The sequence below is a fragment of the Equus asinus genome, chromosome 16, assembly GCF_041296235.1.
Source record: "Equus asinus isolate D_3611 breed Donkey chromosome 16, EquAss-T2T_v2, whole genome shotgun sequence".
NCBI classification, from domain to species: Eukaryota; Metazoa; Chordata; class Mammalia; order Perissodactyla; family Equidae; genus Equus; species Equus asinus.
The window spans coordinates 34,383,343-34,410,391 of record NC_091805.1 but is presented as its reverse complement, the minus strand read 5'-3'; the positions used below and the strand labels follow the sequence as shown (position 1 = coordinate 34,410,391).

At 38.2% G+C, this 27,049-nt stretch overlaps 2 protein-coding genes across 11 annotated transcripts in view; one reads left to right on the top strand and one right to left on the bottom strand.

Annotated features, from left to right (window-relative positions):
- The window catches only part of AGL (amylo-alpha-1,6-glucosidase and 4-alpha-glucanotransferase), an 89,970-nt gene that overhangs the window by 62,399 nt on the left and 522 nt on the right, over positions 1-27,049 (bottom strand). For 2 of the 7 annotated variants that reach the window (XM_070486901.1, XM_070486906.1), the window contains exons 1-2: positions 5,636-5,934; positions 5,410-5,559 (exon numbers count right to left, since the gene is read on the bottom strand). In XM_070486901.1, coding sequence (XP_070343002.1) covers positions 5,410-5,491 — 82 coding nt within the window. In that variant the 5' untranslated portion in view covers positions 5,492-5,559; positions 5,636-5,934. Of the gene's footprint in view, positions 1-5,409; positions 5,560-5,635; positions 5,935-6,060; positions 6,555-27,049 lie in introns of those variants that run through there. The other 5 variants (XM_070486903.1, XM_070486905.1, XM_070486902.1 and 2 more) reach the window with 4 other exon arrangements.
- The window catches only part of FRRS1 (ferric chelate reductase 1), a 101,167-nt gene continuing 85,965 nt past the window's right edge, over positions 11,848-27,049 (top strand). For 2 of the 4 annotated variants that reach the window (XM_044749537.2, XM_044749538.2), the window contains exon 1: positions 11,874-12,007. Coding sequence is in view for 2 of the 4 variants with exons in the window: in XM_070486908.1 (XP_070343009.1) it covers positions 11,863-12,007 (145 nt within the window). In the remaining 2 variants the exon portion in view is untranslated. Of the gene's footprint in view, positions 12,008-27,049 lie in introns of all 4 variants that reach the window. The other 2 variants (XM_070486908.1, XM_014851515.3) reach the window with 2 other exon arrangements.

Genomic DNA, 27,049 nt, shown 5'->3' with positions numbered 1-27,049 from the left:
CTGGAATATTATAAAGCCACTATACATCATGTTATCAAAAGATATTTAATAATGTGGTTACTTTTATTCTATTTTGCTACATTTAATGCAACTATTTATATCTTTTGAAATCCCTTCTGGAAGAAAGTATGGCTGAAGGGTGGCGGTAAACAAGGAGCTAGAATTCACACACCGTAATACCATAAGCAGGTTTCAAAATTACTTAGATAGAATAAACCCAATTTTGTTTTGAAACAAAAAGCATAGAGAAAAGACTTCTTGTACATTTCTAGAATTTTATAATGGAGAAACTATTTTTAAACTAGAGTTACAGTTATGAAGAGATTGATTGAGAAATCATTGCCCAAAGAATTAAAACATGAAGTAAAATACTTAGTGACTGTGAGAATCCTAAATATCTACATCTTTACAAGAATGATTCAATTTATGACAAAAGAAATGGTGTCCTTTTGAATAAGTACAAATATCAGAGATTAGCCATCTGAGCATATTTAAACAACCTGTCCTCTCTTCAGTTTATGCAAATATTGTTTTTAAAATTACATAAGAATTCAGAGAAGTTGTAGTACAAAGGTTAAAACTCATCCCAAATCTCTAAAACAGTATTTGGATCATTTGTCTACCTTCAGAAAAAAAATGACAAGCATTCTCCAAATATGAATATTTATTTATATTATATACATAAATGATGCCTTAGTAGATTACACAAATTATAAAACAAAAATAAGGATAAGATGTAACTAAAACAATATTTTAAAAATAACTAGTATAATTATTAATGGATGGAAAAAATCTTTTATCTCTCACTAAAAATTAACATTGATAATATCTATCAGTGAAAGCAATGTGATCAAATAAATTTCATTAATCTTAAAAGTCTTGATTTAATATTTTGTGATAAACTAACTTAAAGATTCAAGTTCTGTTCATTTTCATACTTGGTTTACCGGCCTCAGACTTGAAAAAAAACACCACAAAAAGAAACCCAAATCCAATGGAAGAAGTTCTTGGTGGTTATGTTTACTAATCCATGGCATTAACTTTTCAATCCCATTCACCAATTATGCGAAGATTTTTGTCGAAATGTGCTAGTAAATATATATTTTCCCTGACACACATCAATTGTTTTTACAAGCTAATCAGAAGATGTTCCATATTGATATATTAAACAGATGATTTGCAAATCAACTGAAATCCTTTATTTGGAAGATTTCAAACAGATTAGAAAATTTTGTTATCAACTTTTTTAAAGTGGGCAGACATTCATTGAAATGAGTAAAATCATATGATGGAACTGTTACTAAAAATACACATTCAAAATGCACTCACTGTAGTAAGGTCTGGCAAACTATATCCAGCCTACTACCTGTTTCTGTTATTAATCAAGTTTTATTGGAACACAGCCACATCCACTCACTTACGTATTGTCTGTGGTTGCTTCCATGGTACCATGGCAGAGTTGAATAGCTGCAACAGAAAGCATATGGCCTGCAAAGATGCAAATATTTGCTATCTGAACATTTACAGGAAAAAAAGTGTGCTGAATTCTGCTCTACAGAATCAACTGCTATCAGAAAGCAGTTAATTTTCTCACTCATGTTTACCTCAGAGTTAACCTGTGTTTACTTTTTCTGAAAATATTTTCTATCACACTACTGAAAGCTACATATCATTGCTGAAAAAGACACTGTCTCAAACAGCAAACTTCAAATACTTTCTAACTCATCCTTAACTCTGACCTCTGACCTCTAACCTCTTGAGGTAAGAGGCATTTATGGTTACTCTACCTCTTGTTACAAAATATTGTGAAGACCTTACTATTTCAGATAATATAACTTGTATATCTACTTACCCTGGCTTAGGTAAAAGTGTAATTCATGGCAACATACTGCACAGCACACCAGGGGTGGTGTGACTGTCAACCCCCTCTAGACCTATAACCTCTACTCTTTCCTCAGAATGTGTCTTTTTTGTTTATCACTTATCTGACATACAAACATCAATGTCAATTCGTATATAAGCAAAATTTAATTAGTTTTTTTTTAAAAAAAGAGGTAGATAAATAGGTAGAAAGGAAGAAAATAAAGAAAGAAAGATAAGTCCTATATTTTCTTTCTATATTCCAATTGATAGATCAGTGCATATCCCCAAGGGTACACAGTTACCCTGTATACATTTAGTCCAAATCCCTGAAACTAAAGTTTTTAGATACAGTAAATGAAACATCGGAATATCTAGAGTACGTCAGATTCCATAACTAATTGCTCAGTTTGCTAAAATTAGCTTAGGTCACAGCAGTACACAGTGTGGCTATCTTATTCCTCATACTAACACTAGGAATACTTTCCTCAGATTAGCCATATCCCTCTTGTAGGCAACTAGCAAGATGAGTGATTAAACCATTTCCTTGTAAACTAAATTTTTCTATCTTGTTTCCTTCACTCAATTCATATAAACTCGAGCTCCTAATCAAGGTTTTATAAATATTTTCCTTAAAAAAAGGTAAAAATTGAAATTTGACCAACCTATATGAAAGATGGAAGAATTCTAGCTTTGGGGATTACTGATTTTGTTCGGTGTTCTGCCACTAAATGGAACAGGGAATACAGGAAAAGGCTATGATTTGGCTATAAAAGATAACTAGTTTGGTCTTGTACTTGTTGAATTAGAAGAATCTACAGAGATATTATCCTTGAAAATGAGGAGGAATCCTTTCTTAGGGAAAAGCGAAAAGGAAAGGAAAATGAAGAATGGCTTGTGACCAATTAAATATGAAAGAACTAAAAGTTGCCAGAGTTTTTCTTCACACTTAACTGGTCACCAAGTCCTGTGAACTTTAAAATGTCTCATACTCTGCCCCTGCGTTTTCAACTCTGATGTAGGTAAATCCTCATCTTTAACCAGACATGTTTTTAAAATAGCTGTCTCAATGATTTCTTGTCTTCAATGTCCCTTCTCTTCATCCTTCACATTATAATTATCTTCTAAAATAATATGATCACATCATTACTGCACAAAAAATATTTGACATGTTCCCACTTACATCATTTGAATGAATTTACTCGTTTTAACTAGAATTACACAGTTAACCACACCATTCTTATTTTATGAACCCTCCACAGTTCCCCCTTCAAATAGCTTGGCTGAATTTACAATTTTTGCATTTTAGTAACTAATGAGCAAGGATTTATTAAGTGTTGTACATTCTGCTAGGTTTGTAATATTGTTCCTATCCTCACAGATCTTAAACCCTAGTTGGACAATATAAGACTAACAAGCTTTTAGACACTGCAACATTGTTTGGCACTTAATTGTTCTGTACCCACTGTGTAACTGGAAATCAAAGAAAAGAGATGATGAAACATTAAGGAAAGACCTCATGGAGGAGGTGGAATTTTAGCTGAAAGTTGAGAGTAGGCAACACACAGAATGACAGTACAGGGGTTTAATAGATAGAGGCATCTGACAGCCCTGCAGGTGTAAGGACAGGCATGTGAAAGGCCACTGGGGAGGCGATTAATGGGGAAACTGAAAAGATGTCGGACACTAATAATGGGGAATAATGAGATACAATCTTGGCTACGGAAGATGGATTCCATGATAGAATGTCCGGGAAGCCAGAGAGAGGTGTTTAAATTTGACTTTATAGACACTGACTAAAGAAAGGGAAGAGATTGCATAAGAAGATTATTCTAGCATCCACATTCATACATATGGAAGAGACAGAGACAGGTAAGCAGAGATATTTGGAAAGAAATTATAGGGCTTAAAGAGAGATTGCAGTCAAAGAAAAGAAATCAAAGAAGAGTACAAAGTTTCTAGCCTTGGAAACTATGAAAATGAAGACGTCACTAAAATAAACAGGGAAGTTGGGAAATAAAGAAGGTTTGAGAATGGGGAAGAGATGATTTTGGACATGTTAGATTTAAACATATCCAAGTGGAGCTATCCTAAGGCTACTCTACAGCATAACACTGGGATGAAGCCAGGATTTGGGGGCGAGAATAGATAGGCATAGTGATCTATCAAGGCCTTATCTTTATTTGGGGCTTTAAGGCCATACATTATCAATTTTGAGCCTCAAAACCTAGGAAGGTAGAAGAGCAAAAATTAATAGCTTCATTTCACAAATAAAGAAACTAATGTTTAGAATTAATGTGACTTGCCCAAAGTCAAACAGTTTATGAGCAGCAGAGCCAGGAAAATTCTAGTTCCCTACTCATGCCATTATACTTGCCGACTTCCAGAAAGCAAGCAAAGCTCAAGGCTCTTCTTCCAAAAGGAGTCATCAGAATGAGGCAATAGCTGAGGCCATGAGGATGTATAATTCTTTGAAGGCAGGAGTATAGAAAAAGAAAGGATTCCTTGGCAGGAGTACAGAAAAAGAAAGGATTCCTTGCAGATACACACAATTAATTGAAATGTGGAAGGAAGAAAGCTGAGCAAGAAATACCACCAAGCTGACAGGAGCACTCAGGAGGGTAGGAAAAAAATACGAACCAGAAAGGTGCAGAGTCAGGAAAGCCAAAAACGGAGTAAGCACTCAGTGATCTTAAATGCCAAAGTTGGAAGAAAATGAAGATTTGGCATGGAGGTAACACATTTGATGGATGAAAGTTTTTCAAAAATTACTCCTGAGATATCGGGGGAAAAAATTCCTTCAAAATGTTTACTAATATCAATGTCCACTTGCTACAGCATCAAGGGGATTGTATTCTATTTTTTCATATGTTAAACCTCTACTTCACAAGTTATATTAACATAGATGTGAAATGTTTTCCAATGTTGAAAAATTATAAAGTCTAAGAAAATAAAGTATCTATTTAATTAGTCTTATAAAAATAAAATTTGATCTTTTAAATCACAGCTCAAATATAGGTCAACATAATCGCATCAGTTATTTCACTTTTTATCCAAAAAAAAATTTTCAGTTTTTATCTTCTCCATATTTGAGAAGCTTTTGATAAACATAAATAATAATTTACTTTTTGCTGTGATCTATTTTACTAATTCAAAGTTCCAATAAAGGAAAAGAGTGAGAGCTATAAAAAATCAAATCTACAGATATACCCAAAGTAAAATTACACATGAAGTAATTTACCAAGTGTTAATAATAATAAATAGAAATAACATGGTCAATCTTCTGATCATAAATGCAACTTAAGTGGAAATTAGCATGCAAAGAAAACCGAACTATTTTATCCTCATTCTAACATGACAGATATAAAATATTTTTAACTAAAATCAACTTTTATTCGTGATATTTTTAGAACACAGCACCATCTTTGCACAAATAAAGTTTTAGAAGTGTCCTTGGAAATTATATCTTTCTCAAAGTTTTAAAAAATTTAATGACAATGAATTAAAAATTTAAAAGTCACAGAGCTAATCAAACAACCTGCTACTGACCTTGCTCAAGTCTGAAGAGGGTCTTTTCCAGCTTTTCCATTTCGTTCAGAAGTAAAATTCTAATCTGTTTACTGTGTCCCATTTTGGCTTCTAGAGGATTTGAAATTTTTCAGAAGAATTAAAAGAACTCCGAAATCGAATGAGTTACCCCTATGAAACAAAAAGGAATTAAGATAAAGAAAATAACTATTATTTTAAATTTTCTAAGGCTGACAGCCGCACTTACATGTTGTAAATGTTTTAACCCTAGCAGAGCAAAGAGAAAGAACTAATCTTATAAATAACACCAGAGAAGGCAAATTGATAGTTGTTTCCTCCCTTTGAGCACAATAAGACTGAAGCAAAAATACTGTAATATAGATTCTTACAATTAAAACAAAAACAAAAAACCTAAAGTATTCTCCGAGAAGAGCAATAGGTTTTGGAAAGCCTGGAGTTGGGTAAGGGGGAAAATTCCCAGGGCCCAGCCAAAGGGCTTTGAAGGCTCCAAATGGCACTTCTGCTTACAAGAGATTAGTCTGCTCAAAGATAACAGGTGGGAGATCGTCCCCATTCCCAAATTCGGGTTGGAAGCCACCAATGGGGAGATGAGAACAGAGGGAAGCAGTTGTTGCCCCTGGAATAGCTGCTGCAGACATAGGATGTACCTACAGAGCTATAGATAGAAAGAATGCATGTCCCCGAGAGACCAGCGGCATTCCTAGCACTTACACCGAGCAAGCTGCACGTGCGGCTTCTGGGACACTGCAGGAGCCGCACCTCTGGTGTTAGAGTCGGGGGAGGGGACAGGAAGGAAAGCAAAGGGGGAAAGGCAAGCTGCCCGGGCGCGGAGAGCAGCCCGAGGCAAGCAGGGCCGGGCGCCGTGAAGGGCAAAGGGAGGGGCAGCGGCAGCCGGGACGAGCCGAGGCCGCCGCGAGAGCGGCAGAGAGCTTCTCCGTGCCCTCGCCTCGCGCTGGTCTCCGAGGAGACTCCCGACCCCCAGGGGCCTCGAGCGCCCACGCCCCGGGTGGGAGTGGACAGGTCCCCTCGCCGGCTTCCGGGAGGTTCCGCACCGGCTCGCCCCGGCCGCTAGTCTCGCGAGAGTGGGGTTGCCCGGAGGCGAGGTTGAGAGGCGGCTGCGGGCCCGGCAGCGAGCTGTTCTGTCTTCCGCGCGCGGGGGAGGTGCGAGGCCCGGGTGCACCCGTCCTGTAATAGCCTGCGAGCTCATGGTTGGGCGTAAAGATGCTGCGAGCTAAGTGGAGGTGTGCAACGGGGTCGTTTTGTGAAAGGGCTGAATGGTGGGGAAGCAAGCGACCTGGCTCCCCGTGCCCTTTCTGTCATGATGTATTTTGTGTTTCTTTTTCTTCTTTTTACGTGGCCTAAATTTACTTGGCCTAAATCTTCTGAGCCTTGATTTCCCCGTGTCTGAAATAAGGGACCTGGCTACAATCTCTGACATTACATCCTACACGTGTCCACCAGTCTTAACACAGACAGGGCACATCTTCCTGAATGCAGACTCGGAAGGACTAGGTAGGTGAAGTGTGGCCAGTCTACAAACAATTGAGGGTGCGAATACCCCTGTGTTTACAACGTCTGGTTGTACCTAGTGTACACAGCAGGGACCTGAAGATCGCCTGAGATTAAGGATCTATATTGGCTATAGCTGCACATATTTTAGGCCAGAACTTCAGGATGCGGTTCAGATGCTTAAGGAGATTTTATGCCTGAAGGAAAAGAAAAACCCATCTTCCAGGGCTTTTAGGCACCTGAGGATCATGAAAAAAATGGACAAAAGGTTTAGAGTGTGTAGAAGAATTTTGCTTTCTTTATTGTGCAATTACTGTAGGTCCAAGAAGTATAGTGGGCGAAAAACTAAAGATACTGAAATGTTTGTTTTAGTAGATTTCTGAGAATGACTGGTTGCAAATGGTCCACAACCGAATTTGGAAACCCACAGTTCATTTATTCATTCAGCTAATATTTATTGAGCACCTATGATTTGGCAGGAACACAGGCTCTGGGAATGCAGCAACAGTAAACGGAAGTGACCACTCTCATGGAACTCCTACATTTTCTTAGTGGAAGACAGTAAATAAATAAATTATACAGGATAATTAAAAGTTGTAAAAAATAAAGCTGAGAAGGGGGAAGTGTGGAAGAGTCAGGAGAGGGAGGTTTGCAATTTTAAATACAATGATCAGTAAAGGACTTGGTCGTAAGTTGACATTTGATCCCAAACAGAGAAAGAATAATATCCAGGGTAGAGAGTTACATACAGAAGCAGAGGAAGTGACAAGGCCATGAGGTAGGAGCATACTTGGTGAATTCAAGAAGGCCACTGTAGCTGAGTGAAGAGAGTGGTAAGAAATTAGAACAGATAGATGGAGTGGAGGGGGCCACCAGATCTTGTAAGGTTTTGTAGGCTGTTGCAAGGACTTGGGCTTTTACTCTGGGAAAAAGAGCCACTGGAGAATTTTGAACAGAGGAGTGACCTTTTAAAAGGATCACTCTGCAACTTTGTGGTAAATAGCTAAATAAACTGTAGGGTGTTGTGAGAAAGGAAGCAAGGAGACCAGTTAAGAAGCTATTTCAGTTACCCACACAAGAGATAGTGATTGTGTGTGTGTGTGTGTGTGTGTGTGTGTGAAAAGAAGATATAGCAGGGAAGGTGGGGAGAAGTTGGTGAATTATGGATCTATTGTAAAGGTAGAGCCTACACAATTTGCTGTTGGAGAGAGAGGAGTCAAGGATGATTCTAAGGTTTTTAGCCTGAGTAACCAGAACGTTACTGTCTAATGGAAATATAATGTGCCACATAGGTAATTAAAATTTTTCAAGTAGCCACATCAAAAAAAGAAACAAGTGAAATTAATTTTAATAATGTGTTTTAATTAACTTACTAAATCTAAAACATTATTGCAACGTGCAGTCAATATAAAAAGTTATTAATGAGATATTTTAGGTTCTTTTTTCATGCTAAGTCTTTGAAACCTGCTGTATATTTTACACTTCTAGCATGTCTTGATTCTGATAGCTACGTTTCAAGTGCTTGATAGCTTCACGTGGCTAGTGGCTATCGTATGGATATCGCAGAAGAAGCTGCCATTTAATGAGAGAGGAGGAAAAGGGAAGGAGCAGACTGGAGGGTGAATTCAGGAGTTTGGTTGTAGGTTTTCAGCAGTCCATTGAAGATGATTGTCCACTTGTGTGAGATGACTGTCAAATATCCAGGTGGAGATACTGAGTTATAATTCGTAGCCCTCATCTCTAAAGTAGTGTTTTTCAAATTGTGAGTCATAACCCACTGAGGGTGGTTAAATCAATTTACTAGTTGCAACCAACAGTTTTTAAACTAAAATGGGAAAGATCTGAATGCATTGCATCTGGTAAGAGTATGATTTAACAAAACTTCTGTCTCTATTACTTATGTTTTGATGTACTGGATCATGTATTCCTACTGGAGGCAACGGTTTCAAACAAGTTTGAGAGCTACTGCTCTAGAGTGTATGCTGTGTAAAATCATAATAATTCATGATTATGAAATGGTGCCTGGATTTGAATCCCAGCTCTGCCACTAACTAGCTTTGAAGCTTTGGAAGATGCTCAACTTCTTTGTGCTTTGGTTTTTCCAACTGTACAGTAGAGATAAAAATAGTACCTACTATTAATTAAATGAGGACCTAGAACTGTTCCTGGAACATACTAAGTACTGTGTGAGTACAAATATTAGAGCAAAGTGGGCCCCTGACCATATTATGAAGCACAGTTCACATTTATGTTTGTCTTCAGGCTCTCCTTTCCATACGCCCTTCTGCTTGCAGTCTCTCCTACGATATCTCATTACACTCCCTGCTGTTGATCACTCTTCTCCAGGGCTCCAAAATGAGTCTTTCCTTTTGTCCTCCCTCCAGCAAAACTCTCACGTTAGTGCCCAATATTTCAGCTAGATATAAGGAGTAAAAGAGATTAATGAAATGAATTCCTTTAGTAGTGAGTTATTCTTACACAAATCCTTGAATTTTAAAAGAAGACTTGTTAATCCAAGTGACCTTAATTTTGGAGATCTTCCATCGTGCAAGAAAGTAAAGACTGTTAAGTAATGGAAATATTATGAAGTGTTATGATGTGTCTCTAAGATTAATTTTACAAGCCACATAGTGTCCTTTTTAAAAAGAAAAGTCACACTAGTGCGCTGTCTGTGAACTTCTTGGAATACCAATGAATTTCAGTCTAGGGCTACAGTGGTGCCTTGTGCAGCCTTCATCTTGGTCAGCATTTGTCATGTGCATGTCCTGTGCATGACAGTGATCTATATATACACAATAATCTCATACTGGAGCTGTCAGGAGAAGAATCTCCTTGAGAAAAAACTAATAGATAATCTCAGCTATTTGGCAGTGACTCTAGTGTTTTCTAAAACATGGATATTAATGCACCTGGGGAGTGGGTGAAGGGCTATAATCAGAAGGGGCTTTCTTCAGGTTTGTGTAGGTATGTGTATGTTTCCTGAAAGGAAAGGAGTTATTTTCTCAATCTTGTGATCTTCTGGGTCTGAAGTGGGCAGGGCTGTCTTATTTGGATTTTATATTCATCAGTATTTTCTGTATATTGTATTTTATAGTGATATTATACTGACATTATTAATAAGTTTATCTTATAGAATTTGGAATTGTGTCTCCAAATCCCTTCTCAGCTGAATAGTTTATTCTGCATATTTTGGAATATCTGGGTGTAGCCAGTGAGGAGAAGAAGGGAAGATAGGAAAGGAAATAGAACTGAAGTCAGAGGAGTGGGAGGACCCAATAGAATGATATAGAGTATGGAAAACCAGAGAGAGATTTTAAAAAAGGAGATAGTACAACATAAAGAAAACAGACTTTGGAGACAAACCAACCTCAGATTAGTTCAAATCTCTCTGAATCACAGTTGATTCATCCCTAAGATGGAGAGAACAGCACCTCACTTGTAGGGTTGGTGTGAAGATAAGATGAAATAACGAAAGCATTTAAAGCATCTATTGTAGCATTTAGCAAAAATTAGCCTTTTAATAATGATAGCCTAAAAAAAGGAAGAGGTGATGCCTAGTTGTCTCTGCAGAGTCAAGGATGGCAGCCAGACAAAGCAGATGAAGAGACTCCCAGGGCATGGCAGAGACGAGAGACATAATCAAAAGGCTCTCACTCTGTGAAGAGGCAGTGTAAAGGGGAATTCAGAGCAAAGTCAGAGCCCAAGGTTTCAGCTAAGTCATAGAAAATAGAGGAAGGACAGCCTAAGAATGAAGTAAGGTTAGTTGTTGTGCAGTAAATATTTGTTAGAAAACTTATTGAGATGCGCATATAGAGAGGTAAATATAGTTGTGTTTCTATTGAAACAAAAAACAAAGAACAAATCTTGAGTTCTTAGAGCTTGCATGGGGGAAGTCATTGAAAAATTCCTAAGCATCAACATAACAAATTAGCTAAAAACAGTGTATGGAATGCTTGGAAACCATGATAGGAGGAAACTTGAGAGGATTTTTTTAGTGGTGATCTTTTCTTTTTTCTTAGGATATATCGATTAAAAGTTCTTTGGCCCCAAATTTAAAGCTAAGTCATTTTGCCCTTGCACATAAATTTAACTTCCTGTTAAATCCTGGCTCCAGAGTTTCCATAGAGAAGGGTTTAGAGTTGGCAGTCTGGTTGGGGAGAAAAGACCAGAAAAGCAGGGCTTGAAGCTAATTTGCTATATTTGTCAGGGCAACTACAGCTGCATATGACAGGAAAAAGCAAAACAACAGTGGCTTAAATAAGAGATAAGTTTATTTCACTCTCACATAAAAGTCTAGAGGTAAACAATTCAAAGCTGGTGTAGCGGCTCTATAAAGTTGTCAGGAAGCCAGACTTTCTCTAGCTCACAGCTTCCTCCCTTTATTGCGTGGCCCTCATCAGAGTACAAAAAGGCTGCCAGAACTCCAGCTATCATATCCACGTTCAGGGAACAGGATGGAGGAAGAGGTTAAGAAGGGTGATCTTCCTGCCTTTAAGAATTCCTGGAAATACCACGCAACATTTCTGCTTGTATCTCATTAGCCAAAACTTTGTCACAAGGTACACACCAATGTAACATTTATCTAGGCAGCAACGAGACTAGCCAAAACTAGGTTTTGTTCTTTAGGAAAGAGAATTGGATTTTGGTAGATAACTAGTAGTCTTTGCCACAGTTTGCATGGTACTTTATTTTTGATTTTAATTGTTGTCAAAGCAATACAGTTGGAGCAGGAGGGTGGAAGGCTCAGGAGGAATGTCTCCAAGAAAAAAAATGGAACTATTCTGTAACCTGCTTGACTACATTGCAGATGTTTCACAAACACCTCACAGTTTTCCTTCAGAGAGCTTTGGGGTGAATCATTGATCGGCACACAGAAAACTAAGCAAGCAAGCTTGCCAAAAAAAAAGTCCAATTGGAGTCTGTAGCTTTAGATCCGTCAGCCAAATGAGCAACCTAAAACTAAACTCCCAAACTGGCCAGCTCTCCCTCCCCATGGCAGAAGGACTGCGGAAATCGTGCTCTCTGCATGCTCATTCCCCAAAGGAAGAGGGACAGACAGGAGCCACGCTCACCCATTTGTTCTTCCCAGGTAAGTCACGGCCTCCCCAGGAACAGAGTGGGTTAAAGAGCCAAGAGGAGCCAGGAGTTTGCTTAGGGAAGCTTTTTCTCCAAAGAATACACTATTTGGGAAAAGCCTTCTTCTTCAGGCATTAAGCACGTCATTTAACCGCTTTTGTGCCCTAATTCCTAAGTGGTAATCTATTTTCCAAGGATATGCAAAAATAAGAGGTATGAAATCTTTTGAAAATTAATACATGCACTATAATTAATAACAGCCTAATATTTAATGAGCATCTAGGAGGCAGCAGGCTCTGTTCTAAGCCCTTTACACATACTGCCTCAATTCCCAAAACAACACTATAGTTACCTCCAATTTAAAGATAAGGAAACTGAGTCCCCAAGGTTAACTAACTTGTTTAAAGTCACATAGCGAGCAAGTGGAGGAATGTGATTTCAACTGCATCTTCAGTGATTCTGTTCAGTAAACTCTAAGGGCACTGACATTATCTCCTGGTAATCAAAAAAGGTTTTATAAGTGAATTTAGATGTTACTTACTTTATATATGGCTGTGTCAGCAGTGAGTTTGTTTTCTTGCTTCTAGGGATTTTCTGGCTAACCTAAAAGTCAGTCATCTCAGAGCAGCTCCTTAAGGAAACCTTTCCCTGCCTTGCCCCTGCCTCCCATGGGTCTGGGTTGGCACTCCTCCTTCCTGCTCCTTTGTTGTGTGATATGTTGTGTTGTGTTGTATGATAACTGCCTTTATCCTTTTCTCCCTTTTCCACTAGGGTCCTTGAGACAGGGACTGTTTTTTCTCTCTGGATGGCAGAGTTGTAAAATTATTTACACTTCTTAGATATCCTGAGAAAACAATACTTTATATATATCTATATATATTTTAAATTGAAATGCATTTTTTATTTGAGAATAGTTTTAGATTTAAGCAAATAGTTGCAAAGAAAGTATAGAGAGTTCCTGAATACTTCACACCCAGTGTCCTCTGTTGTTAACGTCTTATAATAGTATGATGCATTTGGTACAATTAGTGTGCTAATATTGACACATTATTTTTAACTACAGTCCTTAGTTTATTCAGGTTTCCTTAGTTTTTACCTACTGTCACTTTTCTATTCTAGGATCCCATCAGGATACCACATTACATTTAGTTGTCATGTCTCCTTAGACTCTTCTTGGCTGTGATAGTTGCTCAGTCTTTCCTTCTTTTTTTAAATTTATTTTTATTGGAATATGATTGACATATAGCAATGTGTAAGTTGAAGGTGTACCATGCGTTGATTTGATGCATTTATATCTTGTAGTATGATTACCACTGTAGCGTTAGCTAACATCTCTATCATGTCACATAAGTATCATTTCTTTTTCGTGGTGGGAACAATTAAGTTCTAGTCTCTCAGCAACTTTGAAGTTTATAATACAGTATTGTTGTTTATAATCACTATGCTGTTGCGTTAGATCTCCAGGACTTATTTATCTACTGGTTGCAAGTTTGTATCCTTAAACAACATCTCCTCAGTTCCCCCCAACCCCAGCCCCTAGTAACCACCGTTCTCTTCTCTGTATCTATGAGTTTGGCTTTTTAAGATTCCACCTATAAGTGATATCATAGAGTATTTGTCTTTATTGTCAGACTTATCTCAGCATCATGCCCTCAAGGTCCATACTGTCACAAATGGCAGGATTTCCTTCTTTCTCATGACTGAATAATATTCTATTGGATATACAAACCATATCTTCTTCATCCCTTCATCCGATGACAGACACTTAGGTTGTTTCCATATACACTTTATTCTTAAAAACTGCTCTGATCTCCTTTACCATTTACCAACTGCCAGCTAGGCATAGGAAAACAAAAATAATTTTACTCCAGTCTCTTTTAAAACTAATTCTGATCCAATTATTTAAATAATCTCCTTAACCCTGTCTCTTTGAAATAATCGTTTTATTGTTTCAATCCCCCTTCCTCCCCCTGCTTCTTTCTAAGATGGTGTCTGGCACACAGAGCAGGGTCTCACATGAACTTGTTGCATTGGAGGAGTTGATCTCTGTGACCTTGAACTGGTCATTGTGCAAGGGCTGGCATCACCTGAAGTACATTTGTCTGGTCCTATTCCTGGTTATCCTGTTGGCATAAGCTACTGACGTCTGTAGCTCCTAACTTCCTGGTCATTCTTTCGGGCTTGGTCAGAGCCTAGAGGCCCTCCCTGCTGTCTCTGCCTTCCTTGAAGTCCTACTTTCACTGAAGACCCCTCTGAATATCTGAAATGTTCTCAGCCTGGTCCAAGGCCCAAAGCATCTATGTCATAAGACTTTGCTGGAGTTACCTCATCTCTGCTATGGTAGATCCATGAAATGTGTGCTGGGGATGAAAACTAGGTCCTGCCTGTAACGGATTTCTCTGCTTTACCCTCCTAAATATGCTGGGACACCACCCCTTTTTGAACTCCCCGTTTTGCCTAGCATAGCACCCTCACCCAGAGTTCAGAACTGGGAGCAGAACAGAAATCCCTCTATGCATTCAACAAATACTGTACATACTGCGTGATAAGAACTGTTCTAGGCACTAAGGGTAGAGTAATGAATAAAACAGAGAAAAATCCTTGCTCATATGGAGTTTATATTCTAATAATCCCCTCAACCTATCTGGCTTGCTTCATCAGGACACGTCAGACTGTTTCATTCACCCTTCTCTCTGTTCTTTAGGTTGTCTCCTCTTCAAAATCACTCAAACCCAGAAGGACTGAGTTTCCCTTCCTTCCTGTCCCGAACTAGTTCATTAGTTCCAGCTCCTAATACATTAAAGGAAAGACAAAAAGATTTAATTTTTCTCTCTCAAAAATGCCTACAATAGGGGCCAGCCCCGTGGCTGAGTGGTTAAGTTTGCATGCTCTGCTTTGGTGGCTCAGGGTTTTGCCAGTTCCCTTCGTAGGTGTGGACATAGCACCGCTCCTCAAGCCGTGCTGAGGCAGCATCCCACATGCCACAACTAGAAGGACCCACAACTAAAAATATACAACTATGTACCGGGGGGCTTTGGGGAGAAAAAGGAAAAATAAAATCTTGAAAAAAAATGCCTACAATATTGCTGCAAAATCCTCTTTTGAATATCAGATGTTAAATATTAACTCTTCCTTCTCTTTGCATTCATCCCAGAAGAGTCCAAGTCCCCTATGAAGGCAGATGTCTTAGGCTGAATGGGGAAAGTCTTGTATGTTACAAAGGCAAATGAGAAAGGCACACTGATTTCTTTAAAAATATTATCCCTGTTACATCAGGATCCACATTGCCTAGTGTAGTGCCTGGCACTTAAAGGCGCTCAATAATGCCTATAGGAATGAATGAAAGTTGGAAAGAATGAGTAAGTAAATGAGCTATAATCTCTATACTTTTGTTTCTGGTTTAATGAATAATTTACTTAGGCTAACTTTTTCTGACATCTTAAATCTTTTTTCCTTGTTATTTCTTTTTTTGCCCTTGTGTAAGTAGTTGAATATCTCATTGAACAAAGCTTCCAAAACCAACACACTGAGCTACATTTCTTTATTTCTTTTCTTCCCCTCATTTTTTTTCATTGTGGTAAAATTCACATAATGTAAAATTTATCATCTCAACCATTTTTAACTGTACAATTCAGTGGTATTAAGTGCATTCATGTTGTTCTGCAACCATCACCATCTCTCCAGAACTCTTTTCATCTTGCAAAGGCTGAAGCTCCATACTCATTAAACAATAAATTTCCCATTCCTCTACCCTTCCAGCCCCTGGAAAACACCTTTTTACTTTCTGTTTCTATGATTTTGACTACTCTGGGTACCTCATGTAAGTGGAATCATACAGTAATTTGTCTTTTTTGTGACTGGCTTATTTCACTTAGCATAGTGTCCTTAAGGTTTATCCATGTTGTAGCCCATGTCAGAATTCCCTTTCTTTTTAAGCCTGAATAATATTCCATTGTTTGTCTCTACCACAGTTTGCTTATCCATTCATCTGTCAATGGACACTTGGGTTGCTTCCATGTTTTGGCTACTGTGAATAATACTGCTGTGAACATGGGCGTACAAATAACTCCTTGAGACCCTGCTTTCAAATCTCTTGGATATATACTCAGAAGTGGAATTGCTGGATCACATGATAATTCTATGTTTAATTTTTTGAGAAACTGTCATACTGTTTTCCATAGCAGCTGTACCATTTTACATTCCCACCAACAGGGCACAAGCATTCCAGTTTCTCCACATCTTGCCAATGCTTGTTATTTCTGTTTTTTTGATAGTAGCTATCCTCATGGGTGTGAAATGGTGCCTCATTGTGATTTTGATTTGTGTTTCCCTAGTGATTAATGACATTGAGTATCTTTCCATTTGCTAATTGACCATTCATATACCTTTGGAGAATTGTCTACTCAAGTCCTTTGCCAATTTTTGAATTGAGTTGTTTGGGTTTTTTTGTCTTTATATATTTTGGATACTAATCCCTTATCAGATATAGATATGCAAATATTTTCTCCCATTCTGTGAATCGCCTTCTCACTTCTCCAGTGAATGATCTTGTCACCCTTGTTAAAAAACATTTGACCATATGTACAAAGGTTTATTTCTGGGATCTCTATTCTGTTCCATTCATCTCTACATCTGTCTTTATTCTATTACCATACTGTTTTGATTACTGTAGCTTTGTAGTAAGTTTTGAAATCAGGAAGTGTGACTTTTCCAATTTTGTATTTCTTTCTCGAGATTGTTTTGGGTATTTGGGTCCCTTGACATTACATATGAATTTTAGAGTGGATTTTTCTATTTCTGCAAAAAAAGTCATTGGGATTTTGATAAGGATTGCGTTAAATCTATGTACCACTTTGGGTAGTACTGACATTTAATAATACTAAGTCTTCCAATCCATGAACATGGGATGTCTTTCCATTTATTTATGTCTTCTTTAACTTCTTTTAGCAATATTTTGTAGTTTTCTACAAAACTACAAATGTTTTGTATGAGTCTTTTATCTCCTTGGTTAAATTAATTCCTAAGTATTTATTCTTTTTTGATGGTATTGTAAAGGGAATTGTCTTTGTCATTTCCTTTTCAGATTGTTCATTGTTAGTGTATAAAAATGTAACTTATTTTCATGCATTGACTTTGCATCCTGCTACTTTGCTGAATTAGTTTATTAGTTGTAACTATTTTTTTATGGAGTCATTGGGTTTTCTGCTAGAGGATCATGACATCTGTAAACAGAAATAGTTTTACTTTTTCCTTTTCAATTTGGATGCTGTTTATTTACTTTTGCCTACCTAATTGCTCTGGCTAGGACTTCTAGTACTATGTTGAATAAAAGTGGTGAGAGTGGGCATCTTTGCCTTTTGCTTGATCTTAGAGGAAAAGCTTCCAGTCATTCATTATTGAGTGTGATGTTTGCTGTGGGTTTTGTGCATATGGCTTTTGTTTGTTTTTGTTTTGTTTTGTTTGCTGACAAAGATTTCCCTGAGCTAACATCTGTTGCCAATCTTCCTCTTTTTTGTGGGTTGCTGTCACAGCATGGCCGCCGATGAGTGGTGTAGGTCTGTGCCTGGCAGGCAAACCTGGGCCACCAAAGCAGAGCATGCTGAACTTAACACTAGGCCACAGGGCAAGCCCTGGATTTTATTTGTTGAGACAGTTTTCTTCTATTCCTAGTTTGTTGAGTGTTTTCTCATGAAAACTTGTTGATTTTGCCGAATGCTTTTTTCTACACCAGTTGAGATGATCCTTTATTTCTTTTTAGGACATTCATTTCCTTTTCCCTTTTGAAATGTCACAGGAAAGCCTAGGGGGTTTGAATTTGCTATATCTCATGGCAGTATGATAAGCCCATGGCTAGCATGGTGCTAACAATGCTGTATTTACTGTCTTTTCAAAAGTAGCACTTTTCTTATTATTAATTTTGGTTAGGTTTTTAAATTTTCTCAGTTATGAATGGGAGTTGACTTGATAGCTGATTTTATGGGTCTTTTACCCAGCTCAAAAGGGTGGAAAACAAACAAACCTCTCAAAACAAAGCTTTTAAAATGGAAGAATGCATAAGCTGTCCTGACAATAACACTCATGGGTTCATTTCTCCTACCAGAGAGTGAGCTCCTTGAGGGGGCAAAATATCATTTCCTGTTAATCCCCAGTACCTAGAACTGGAGATTATTGCCTGTTTTATAGAAAATTCTTAATAAAACATCTTGGGAGGGAATCAAAGGACAACGGTGCATCCTTTGCCCTTTCTTTCCTCTCCTTTCCTCAAAAGAAATTGCATCAAACTCAGTAATTTTCATATAATTAATTTACTGTGAAGTCTAAATATTGAAGTATCCAAGTAGTACAAATAGGGCAAAAGTGAGCACTTATGCCATTTGATTCAGTATTGTTGAATTGGAAAATTTAGATTTTGGTATTAAGAAAGAACTGTACTTTTTTGCCATGTCATTATTGATTACTTTCTCATTTCAAAGCTATGTAGACTCATGCATTCTTCAGTTCTCAAAAGTTAAGTTGATAGACTGTCTGAGAGTAGATGGCCAAACAGTACTGTAAAGCCAGAATTGGAAAATAGAGATACTTTGACTAAGCCCTCAAAGAAGGTCTTTATTTTTATTTATTTTTTTGAGGAAGGTTAGCCCTGAGCTAACATCTGCTGCCATTCCTCCTCTTTTTGCTGAGGAAGACTGGCCCTGAGTTAACATCTGTGCCCATCTTCCTCTACTTTATACGTGGGACACCTACCACAGCATGGCTTTTTGCCAAGTGGCGCCATGTCCACAACAGGATCTGAACCAGCAAACCCTGGGCCACCGAAGCAGAACCTGTGAACTTAACCTCTGTGCCACGGGGCCGGCCCAGAAGGTCTTTATTTTATACAGAGCATCACATAGTACATTGTTTGAAAATAAAATTAGATGAAGTGTAATTTGTGAGTGATACTTGCTGTATAGATTCTCAGTTTGGTGACCAACATAACTTAGTTTACCAGAACACTTGACTGAAGTATTTCACTGCCACTCAATAAACTTAGAGGAAAGGTCAACAGTATAACTACAAAGGTCAATCTATTTTAATTGCCTGAGGTTTAAAAAAAGCCCTCTTCTCAATTTACAGTGACTGTGGGTGTCATTTTCCTGCTTACACAGTGATAAAGGGGTTGTATATCATGAATGCAGCATAGTGGATAATCAGCAAAACTTTAAGATTAAATTAAATTAATCAGCACTTTGGAAAGTTTGTTCCGTGAACGTAGGTTACACGTTCTGTCAAGGCAAATGATTGCTTCTTTGGTTATGTAGAAAAATACTAATAAGCTTTCTTTTTCTTTTTAAAGTATTTTATTGGAAAGAATTTATTTAGAGGTTCAAACATAATAAGATTACATTTTAAAAATATATGAGGCTGAAATTTGCTAGTAACGGTATTTTTGAAGTACAAATATATAAAATATATATTAAATTCAGAACAAATTCAATATTTAGTCTTTGAACTGATTTTGTAAATCATGCCATATTCATTTAATATATTCTCTAGGATCCATTTGACTTCTCTTTCTCTCCTTCTCAAGGCTTATTGATTCTTTGATATTGTTAAATAAATTTTTTAAAAAGTAATGAAAATTTGAGGTGATTTCTAATTTCTTCATATTATATCTTCTGTGTGTATGTGTGTGTAAGGAAGTTTGGCCCTGAGTTAACATCTGTTGCCAGTCTTCCTCTTTTTTTTGCTTGAGGAAGACTGTCACTAAACTGACGTCTGTGCCACTCTTCCTCTACTTTATATGGAATGCTACCACAACGTGGCTTGACGAGCAGTGCTAGTTCTGCATCTGGGATCTGGACCTGCAAAGACTGTGCCACTGACGTGGAGCATGTGAACTTAACCACTACACCACCAGGGCAGCCCCACTTCATGGTATATCTTAACAGTAACATTAAAATCAAAATGTCAAACAACATTCTTGTGTTCATTAATCTGGACTGCACAGGACGCAAGTTGATATAAAAGGAAGGACACTGAAGTGCATGTCAGGTAAGATGACGGTAGACCCTACTGAACATCTAACTAGTTGTGTGGACAAGTCACTCTAAGAGCCTCAATTTTGTATCTGTACAATGATCTCTAACCTAGAATGCATAAATATGGGGAAATCTGCATTGGGAATAGAATCCACAGTGAAGTAGTCTCCAAATTTCAGAAATCAGAGGAATTTCTGTTAGATACAGTGTGATAATGCTGCATTTCAGGAAGACTTAGAGGGCTTTTGGGCACTCTGACTCATGAGATAGCTGCTTTCTAAGCGGTAAATAGAGTAAGCCCTGGCATGCCCTCACTGACGTGACCTCACTCAGCGATGCAAGGGGGCATGGGAGGGTAAGGGGAGGAGACCCACTGGGCACGTTGAGATTCCCAACAGGTCTCTCCCATAGAGTCCACAGAAATCCTGGGGGACGGACCTATGTGGGGCCCTAGGATATGGGAGAGAGTTACAATTCTTAGTCTATAGTTGACAATGTACTTTCTGCTGCGTAATACTCCTGTTAGGAGCTGGTCGTCCACTGTAGATCTGGCAGAGTTCTAGGTGAGCTTAAGAATGCTCTTTACAGGGGCTGGCCCCGTGGCCGAGTGGTTAAGTTCGCGCGCTCCGCTGCAGGCGGCCCAGTGTTTCGTTGGTTCGAATCCTGGGCGCGGACATGGCACTGCTCATCAAACCACGCTGAGGCAGCGTCCCACATGCCACAACTAGAAGAACTCACAACGAAGAATATACAACTATGTACTGGGGGCTTTGGGGAGAAAAAGGAAAAAAATAAAATCTTTAAAAAAAAAAAAAAAAGAATGCTCTTTACACCTGTCCCCTCCACTACGAGGCTCAGCCCTGGGGACTCTCACCACCACTCTCAATACTATTACCTTCAGTGTCTAGCCTACCAGGTATCTTGTATCAGGCTCGTCATTTGAGATACTATGAGCTTCGACCAAAATGGAATTTCTCAGCACTACTGAGAAATATTTAGTGAAATAATGCGATGTTTTTGTGTATGAATACTGTGGAACTGATTTATATTTTTTATATGTATTTTCCAAATTTTCTATATTGAAAAATGAATATAGACTCTATGAAAATTCGTATGGTCACATATTAATTATAGTCAATTCTACCATAGGTTGCTTCATCCCTGGGTTGACAAAGTTCTTTAACTCTTTAATTATTTAGTATAATATTTGTTGGGAACCTACTCAGCATTGTCTTATAATATAATGATCTAATTGGTTTACAATATCAAAAATGGAAAAAATCAATATTATAGAAGTACAGGATTAGTTTTTCTACAAAGAATAAGTGAGCCACAGAGTGTTGTGACAAGTTCAGTTGTCATGTTTTGTGAGTCAGTACCTGGAGGAGTACTGTAACCTATGCAACTTAGTTGCATTTTATTTGGTAGCATAACTACAGATCAAGTTGTCTGCTTAATTCTTCGGGTTCAGGAAGCAGAATGTGATGCTAACCGTCACTTCTTTACTCCAGGCTTGGAGAAGTTGCTTTTAAAAGTAGTTTATTCATCTGTTAAATTAAACTTGCAATATCAGTGATAGTATTTGATACTTATATAGTGCTTTATAGCTTTTCAAGGTATTGTAGCGTCCATTAGTCCATTTAATCTTCACAACAATTTTGTGAAGAAGACAAGACAGTTACTAACTCCATGTTACAGATAAGAAAAATGAAGTCCTGAAATGTAAAGTGATTTGGGTATTATAATATGGCTAGTCAATGGTAGTAAGGAACTAATTTCCAGGTTTTTTGATTTTTAGGTGTGACCACAAGATATTATGGATTACGTAGAGACAAAGGGAACAGATTAGGACATAAAACTAATTTTTTGTAGAATTAAAAAGCGTAATTTCAGAGATGGCATGGATCCCATCCAGGCTGGCATAAATAGGCGAGGATTCAAATTGACTGGGTGAGACATGATAACATAGCCTTAATTAACACTTTTAGTCAAATGACAGCATCTTTGTTCTTGGAGCTGGAGTTGGACCACAGGTCATAGAGGACTACAAGGACTAAGCATAGTATTTGGGCCCCAGAAGCCATATTGTCTAGGGTTCTTTGCCAGGCTCCAGTCTTAGTTGCAGGAATGGAACACAAATCAAGACTGGGGTAGCTGCTTAGTCAGAAAGACTGAGGGGAAATAGTGAGAATTGAGTGTGGTTTGGGGAGGAGACTGCTGCTATTTAACAGGCTGGGGAATGTCACCCCGGAAGTGAAACATAGGGAAAAGGAGTTAATTCTAGACTCTTTGATACATTCCGGGCATGGTTCTGATTGGCAGGGCTCAATCCGCTGATCAAATGTCTTCAGTCCTCCCTGCTGGGTAGAGCACAGCGGGCAGGCGCAAGAAGCGGTGCTCTTTCGGCACTTGAGTACATGGTTCAATTTATAAGGCATGTGCTTTACCTTAGACTTAAGTGAGATCCTTTGCTCACCTGCATCCACAGAGGTACAACTGTGAAGTTTCCACACATTTTCTATGTAAAATGGCTGCCACGGCATTTTATAATAACCTCCATGTACATTTTCATGGGATGTTGCCAGGTGAGCACATACTGCTTTATCAGTGCTTCTAGGACTATCTCATAAATAGCGCAGGTATTCTTATAAATAGCACGGGTATTCTCATGACTTATGCTAGTAAGTTTGATTAGCATAAAGCAAAAATTAATTCCATGACTCATATGTAAAGGTAACACACTCTGTTTCCCATTGCCACCAATTTCCTAATCTTGTGAAGGTCTGTACCTTTTGATGGCTGAATGAATTTGTGGAGAGCTTCTATTTGGGCTCTCTGGATGCTGTGTTAAGTTGGGTATCATCAGTACTTTGCTGTTCAAAGTGTGATCCAAGGACCAGCAGCATTGGCATCACCTGGGAGCTTATTAAAAATGCAGAACCTCAGGCCTAATGCCAGACCTACTAAATGAGAGTGCGTTTTAACAAGATCTCCTGGTGATTTGCAAGCACATTCAAGTTTGAGAAGCACCAGTCGTGCCTTTATGTCTCAAGTTCATGCCTTCCTAAATCTCCATTTTTACGGACCCTCTACTTCCTACTTTTCTGAAATCTCTGGGCCATCAGCTAGCCAATTCAGTTGGATGCTTTTTAAATTCTAAATCGTGTAACTTTGTGTGCCTGAAGCTGTCCCTCTCTTATTTTGTCAGAGAAGGGGGAATTTTTTCTTTTGCATTCCTCATATTTGTCACCTCTGTCCCCTTGATGATTTTTGGTTTTGGACACAAAGCATCACTTCTAGCTTTCAGGGGACATATTTTCTCTCTGATCAACTTGAAGACTTTCTCATGGCATCTCTCTCAACAACATTAAAGTATTGTCATCTTGTTTACTGTTGAATTCTATCAGAAAGGTGAGTTGCCATTAATTTCAATATTGCTTATTTTTAGGTAGCTTTAGAGTGCCTTTAAAAATAAAACCACCAACAGGACTGCTCAATAGATTTCTCTGCCATGCTCAACTTTCTGTTTTGTTTGACTTTTTGCAACCTTATGGAAATCTTGGACCTCAGAAATTTCATCTCTCCCAGCAGTAGCTATATTTTCTGTGTCTTAGCCATAAGTTATTTTATTCTAGAACTCTAAACCAATTAAGGAAAAATCCTTACTGGACATTTTATCCTCTCTGTTCTCTTAACTTTGTTTTCTGTTTTTTTCCATCTCTGTTATAAAAGGAAAAAACTCCCATGGAATGTGTTGCCATTTTGAAATTTAGGGGTTAATGTATATACTATTTTTGTGTGTGTATCAGAAGTCACACTTAGAAATACTCTCTGTAAGTTACACTTAAACCTTTTTAGTTGGTAAGTGCCAACAACATTATGGTTTATTTCATAAGATCCCTCTTCACTTTGAAACCATATCCTCTGTTTCTTCTTTTGCTCTAAAAACCACACAGGATGAAGAAACAAAGTGAGAGAAGTCTGCTGAAATATACTTACGACAATATTCTAAATGTCATTTGTTGAGTGATCCATAAACTTCATGGTACAAGGAATGGGATTGTATAAAAGTGACCCTGAGAGCTCACTCTTAGTTACCTGAAACAGTGAGCCATCTGGAACCAGGAATTAGCTTTTGACCAGTGGGAGAAGCCACACTTGAACTCAGCTTCCTGTAAGACTGATGGCATTATTTTACTCTCTTCCAGGAACTACAATTTTCTAAAAAATTTCCTTTTTTAGTTGAGATATAATTGATATACAACATTATATTAGTAGAATTACAACTTTCTATGGTCTCCGCTGTCCTGAGGTGCTGGGCAGCTAGTTTTCACAGTCACTTCCTCTAAATAGGTTGCATGCAATCCAGACTGCCTCATGTTTAAGTTATCTGCCTATCTCTACTGATAAGGTTGCTCTCATGCTTGCCCTATAAGAAAGGAGAGCAACAGTGGGGTGGGATCTCTTCCCTGGAATACTGGACTGAGTGTCCATCAGATGGCCCAGGCCCCTACGTACTCCCCCATGGGAAAAATGGGAGAAACAAATGACCTGTGACTTTTGTTGTTACTGATTCCTTGAGTTTTCTCATTAAACCCTAGTTTTTAACCCTTACAACATGATATTATAAAATTCATCCTGAGCTCTGGTAAAACTTCATGTGGCCACCACAAAAGGACCCATTTTGCACAACACATTTATTGATGATAATCAAAGAGTTGTTCTGCATACCCAAATTTTGGACAGTTCGTACCTCAGTTTGTATATCGGTAACATGGATTGAAGTCACTGGCTATATTTGTGTTTTGCTTTGGATAAAATGTCCTCCTATCTGTGTTAACTCATGCATTTTCTTCCAATCCATCTGTCTCCCTTCACAGCTCTCTCTCCTTGTCCAGCTAAGATTCCATGATGTATTGTTCAATAATAATGTTGCTGGTACCCTAAACTCCCTTCGCCTTCTGTCTTCTTTGAGGCATCTGCCAAGGACTGCAACCAGCTATGACAGCCACAGATGTCTTCAGACATTGCCAAATGACCCTTATAGGGCAAAATTGCCTCTGGTTGAGAATCATTGCTCTATCCTCATGGCTCCTGTTAAGGTTACCAATGACTTTCACAATGCTAAATCTCATTTCTTATCATACCTGATATCTCAGTGGCATCTGACATTGTTAACCTCTCCCTTCCTGAAACATTTTTCTCTTACCTCCAATGACTTAACATTCTTTTGATTCTACCTTTACCTCTTGGCTTCTCCCTTCCTTCCTTCTTTTTTTTCTTCCTTCCTTCCTTGTTTCTTCCTCCCTCCCTCCCCGTCTCTCTCTCTCTCTCTTTTTTATTTTCTTTCTAAAAATATCCTTTGCAGGTTCATCTTCTGCCAATTGACAATTAAATATTGGTATTCTGTTCTTACTCTGTTCTCTTTCTGGGGAATCTCATCCACACCAGGGCTTTAATTTCCATCTTTATACTTCTGCTTCCAGCTATGATGAACTGGCTTCAGGATGGTGAACAGCCAACCCTTTCAACAGTAACATAAAAGCACTAAATACAATAATTTGTCTATCGCTTGTGAATCTTTATCTCTATGTGATAACTGTGATAGCAGTTAGAGTAAAAATATCTGCTTCTAGCTCTACCTTTTGAAGTGGAAAATTAGTTCTTAATCAGAATAATATAGATAAAGATGAAAATGACATTCCTTAAATTGTCCTGGAAGGGCCTAAATGATCTGCCTCCACCGCTACCTCTCACACCTCTCCACCCTCCCCAACCTCATCCTGCATCATCATCCCTCTTGCATTCCTGCTGGAGTCAACTAGCCATGGTTCGGTCCTTTGTCCTCACCATGCTCCACAACAGGGCTTTTTTACTTGTTCCCTCTGCCTTCACCCTTTTCTACCTACTTAACTCATCTTTCAGATCTCAACTCAAGCAGACTTTAATGGCTTTTGTACATCTCCTTCTTACGCATAGCACAGTAGCAGTTTTACATTTACTTGTGTGATTGGAGAGGCAGTGGAGTACAGTTGAGTGGCTAAGAGCAGAGGTTTTGGGGCCAAGATTGCTTGGCTTGGAATCTGGGTGCTTCAGTTTCCTCATCTTTAAAATGGGGATAGTAATAGAACCTACCTTTAAGGGTTGTTGTGAGTCTTAAATGATTTAGTGTATATACAACACTTTGAACAGTGCCTGGAGCCTAGTAAGCACTGTGTAAATGTTGGCTGTAATTTTTAAAAATTTAATTATACGTCTCTCTCATGATTTTTGTTCATCATTTTTTTCCCCAGTGCCAACATAGTTCATGACGTATAGTAGGCATGTAGTAACTGTCAGAGTAATGTATAAATTAAAATACTTGGGAACAAGAAATGCTATATAAATGCAAAGTATATTAAAAAGATCTACAGACCATTTGTGTAGATGAAAAATTAGAGATTCTGCATTGTGTTATTAAAATGATTCTACTATAGTCTTCACTATTTTCACTTGCACAACCTGTGCCAGGAGGAAAATAGGTGATTACCTAATTCTAAGAGAATTTAAACAATATTGTATGCTCGTTGAGTTAATTATAACAGAATCAGTGAAGTCAGAGTCCTTGAGTTAAATAGTACAAACTTGCCAAATATATTCAAGTTCAAATTCCTGCATTAAATAGATAAGAAATATATATAATTTTTCATAACAGAAAATGAAAACAAACATCTTAGTCTTAGAGGTTAAGGATTACATAACAACGAACAATTTCAGTTTTTTTTTTAATTAAAAAAAATTTTTTTTTTTTTCCTTTTTCTCCCCAAAGCCCCCCAGTACATAGTTGTATATTCTTCGTTGTGGGTCCTTCTAGTTGTGGTATGTGGGATACTGCCTCAGCGTGGTTTGATGAGCAGTGCCATGTCCGCACCCAAGATTTGAACCAACGAAACACTGGGCCGCCTGCAGCGGAGCGTGTGAACTTAACCACTTGGCCACGGGGCCAGCCCTGAACCATTTCAGTTTTAAAGTATCACAGAAAGTCTTGTAAACAA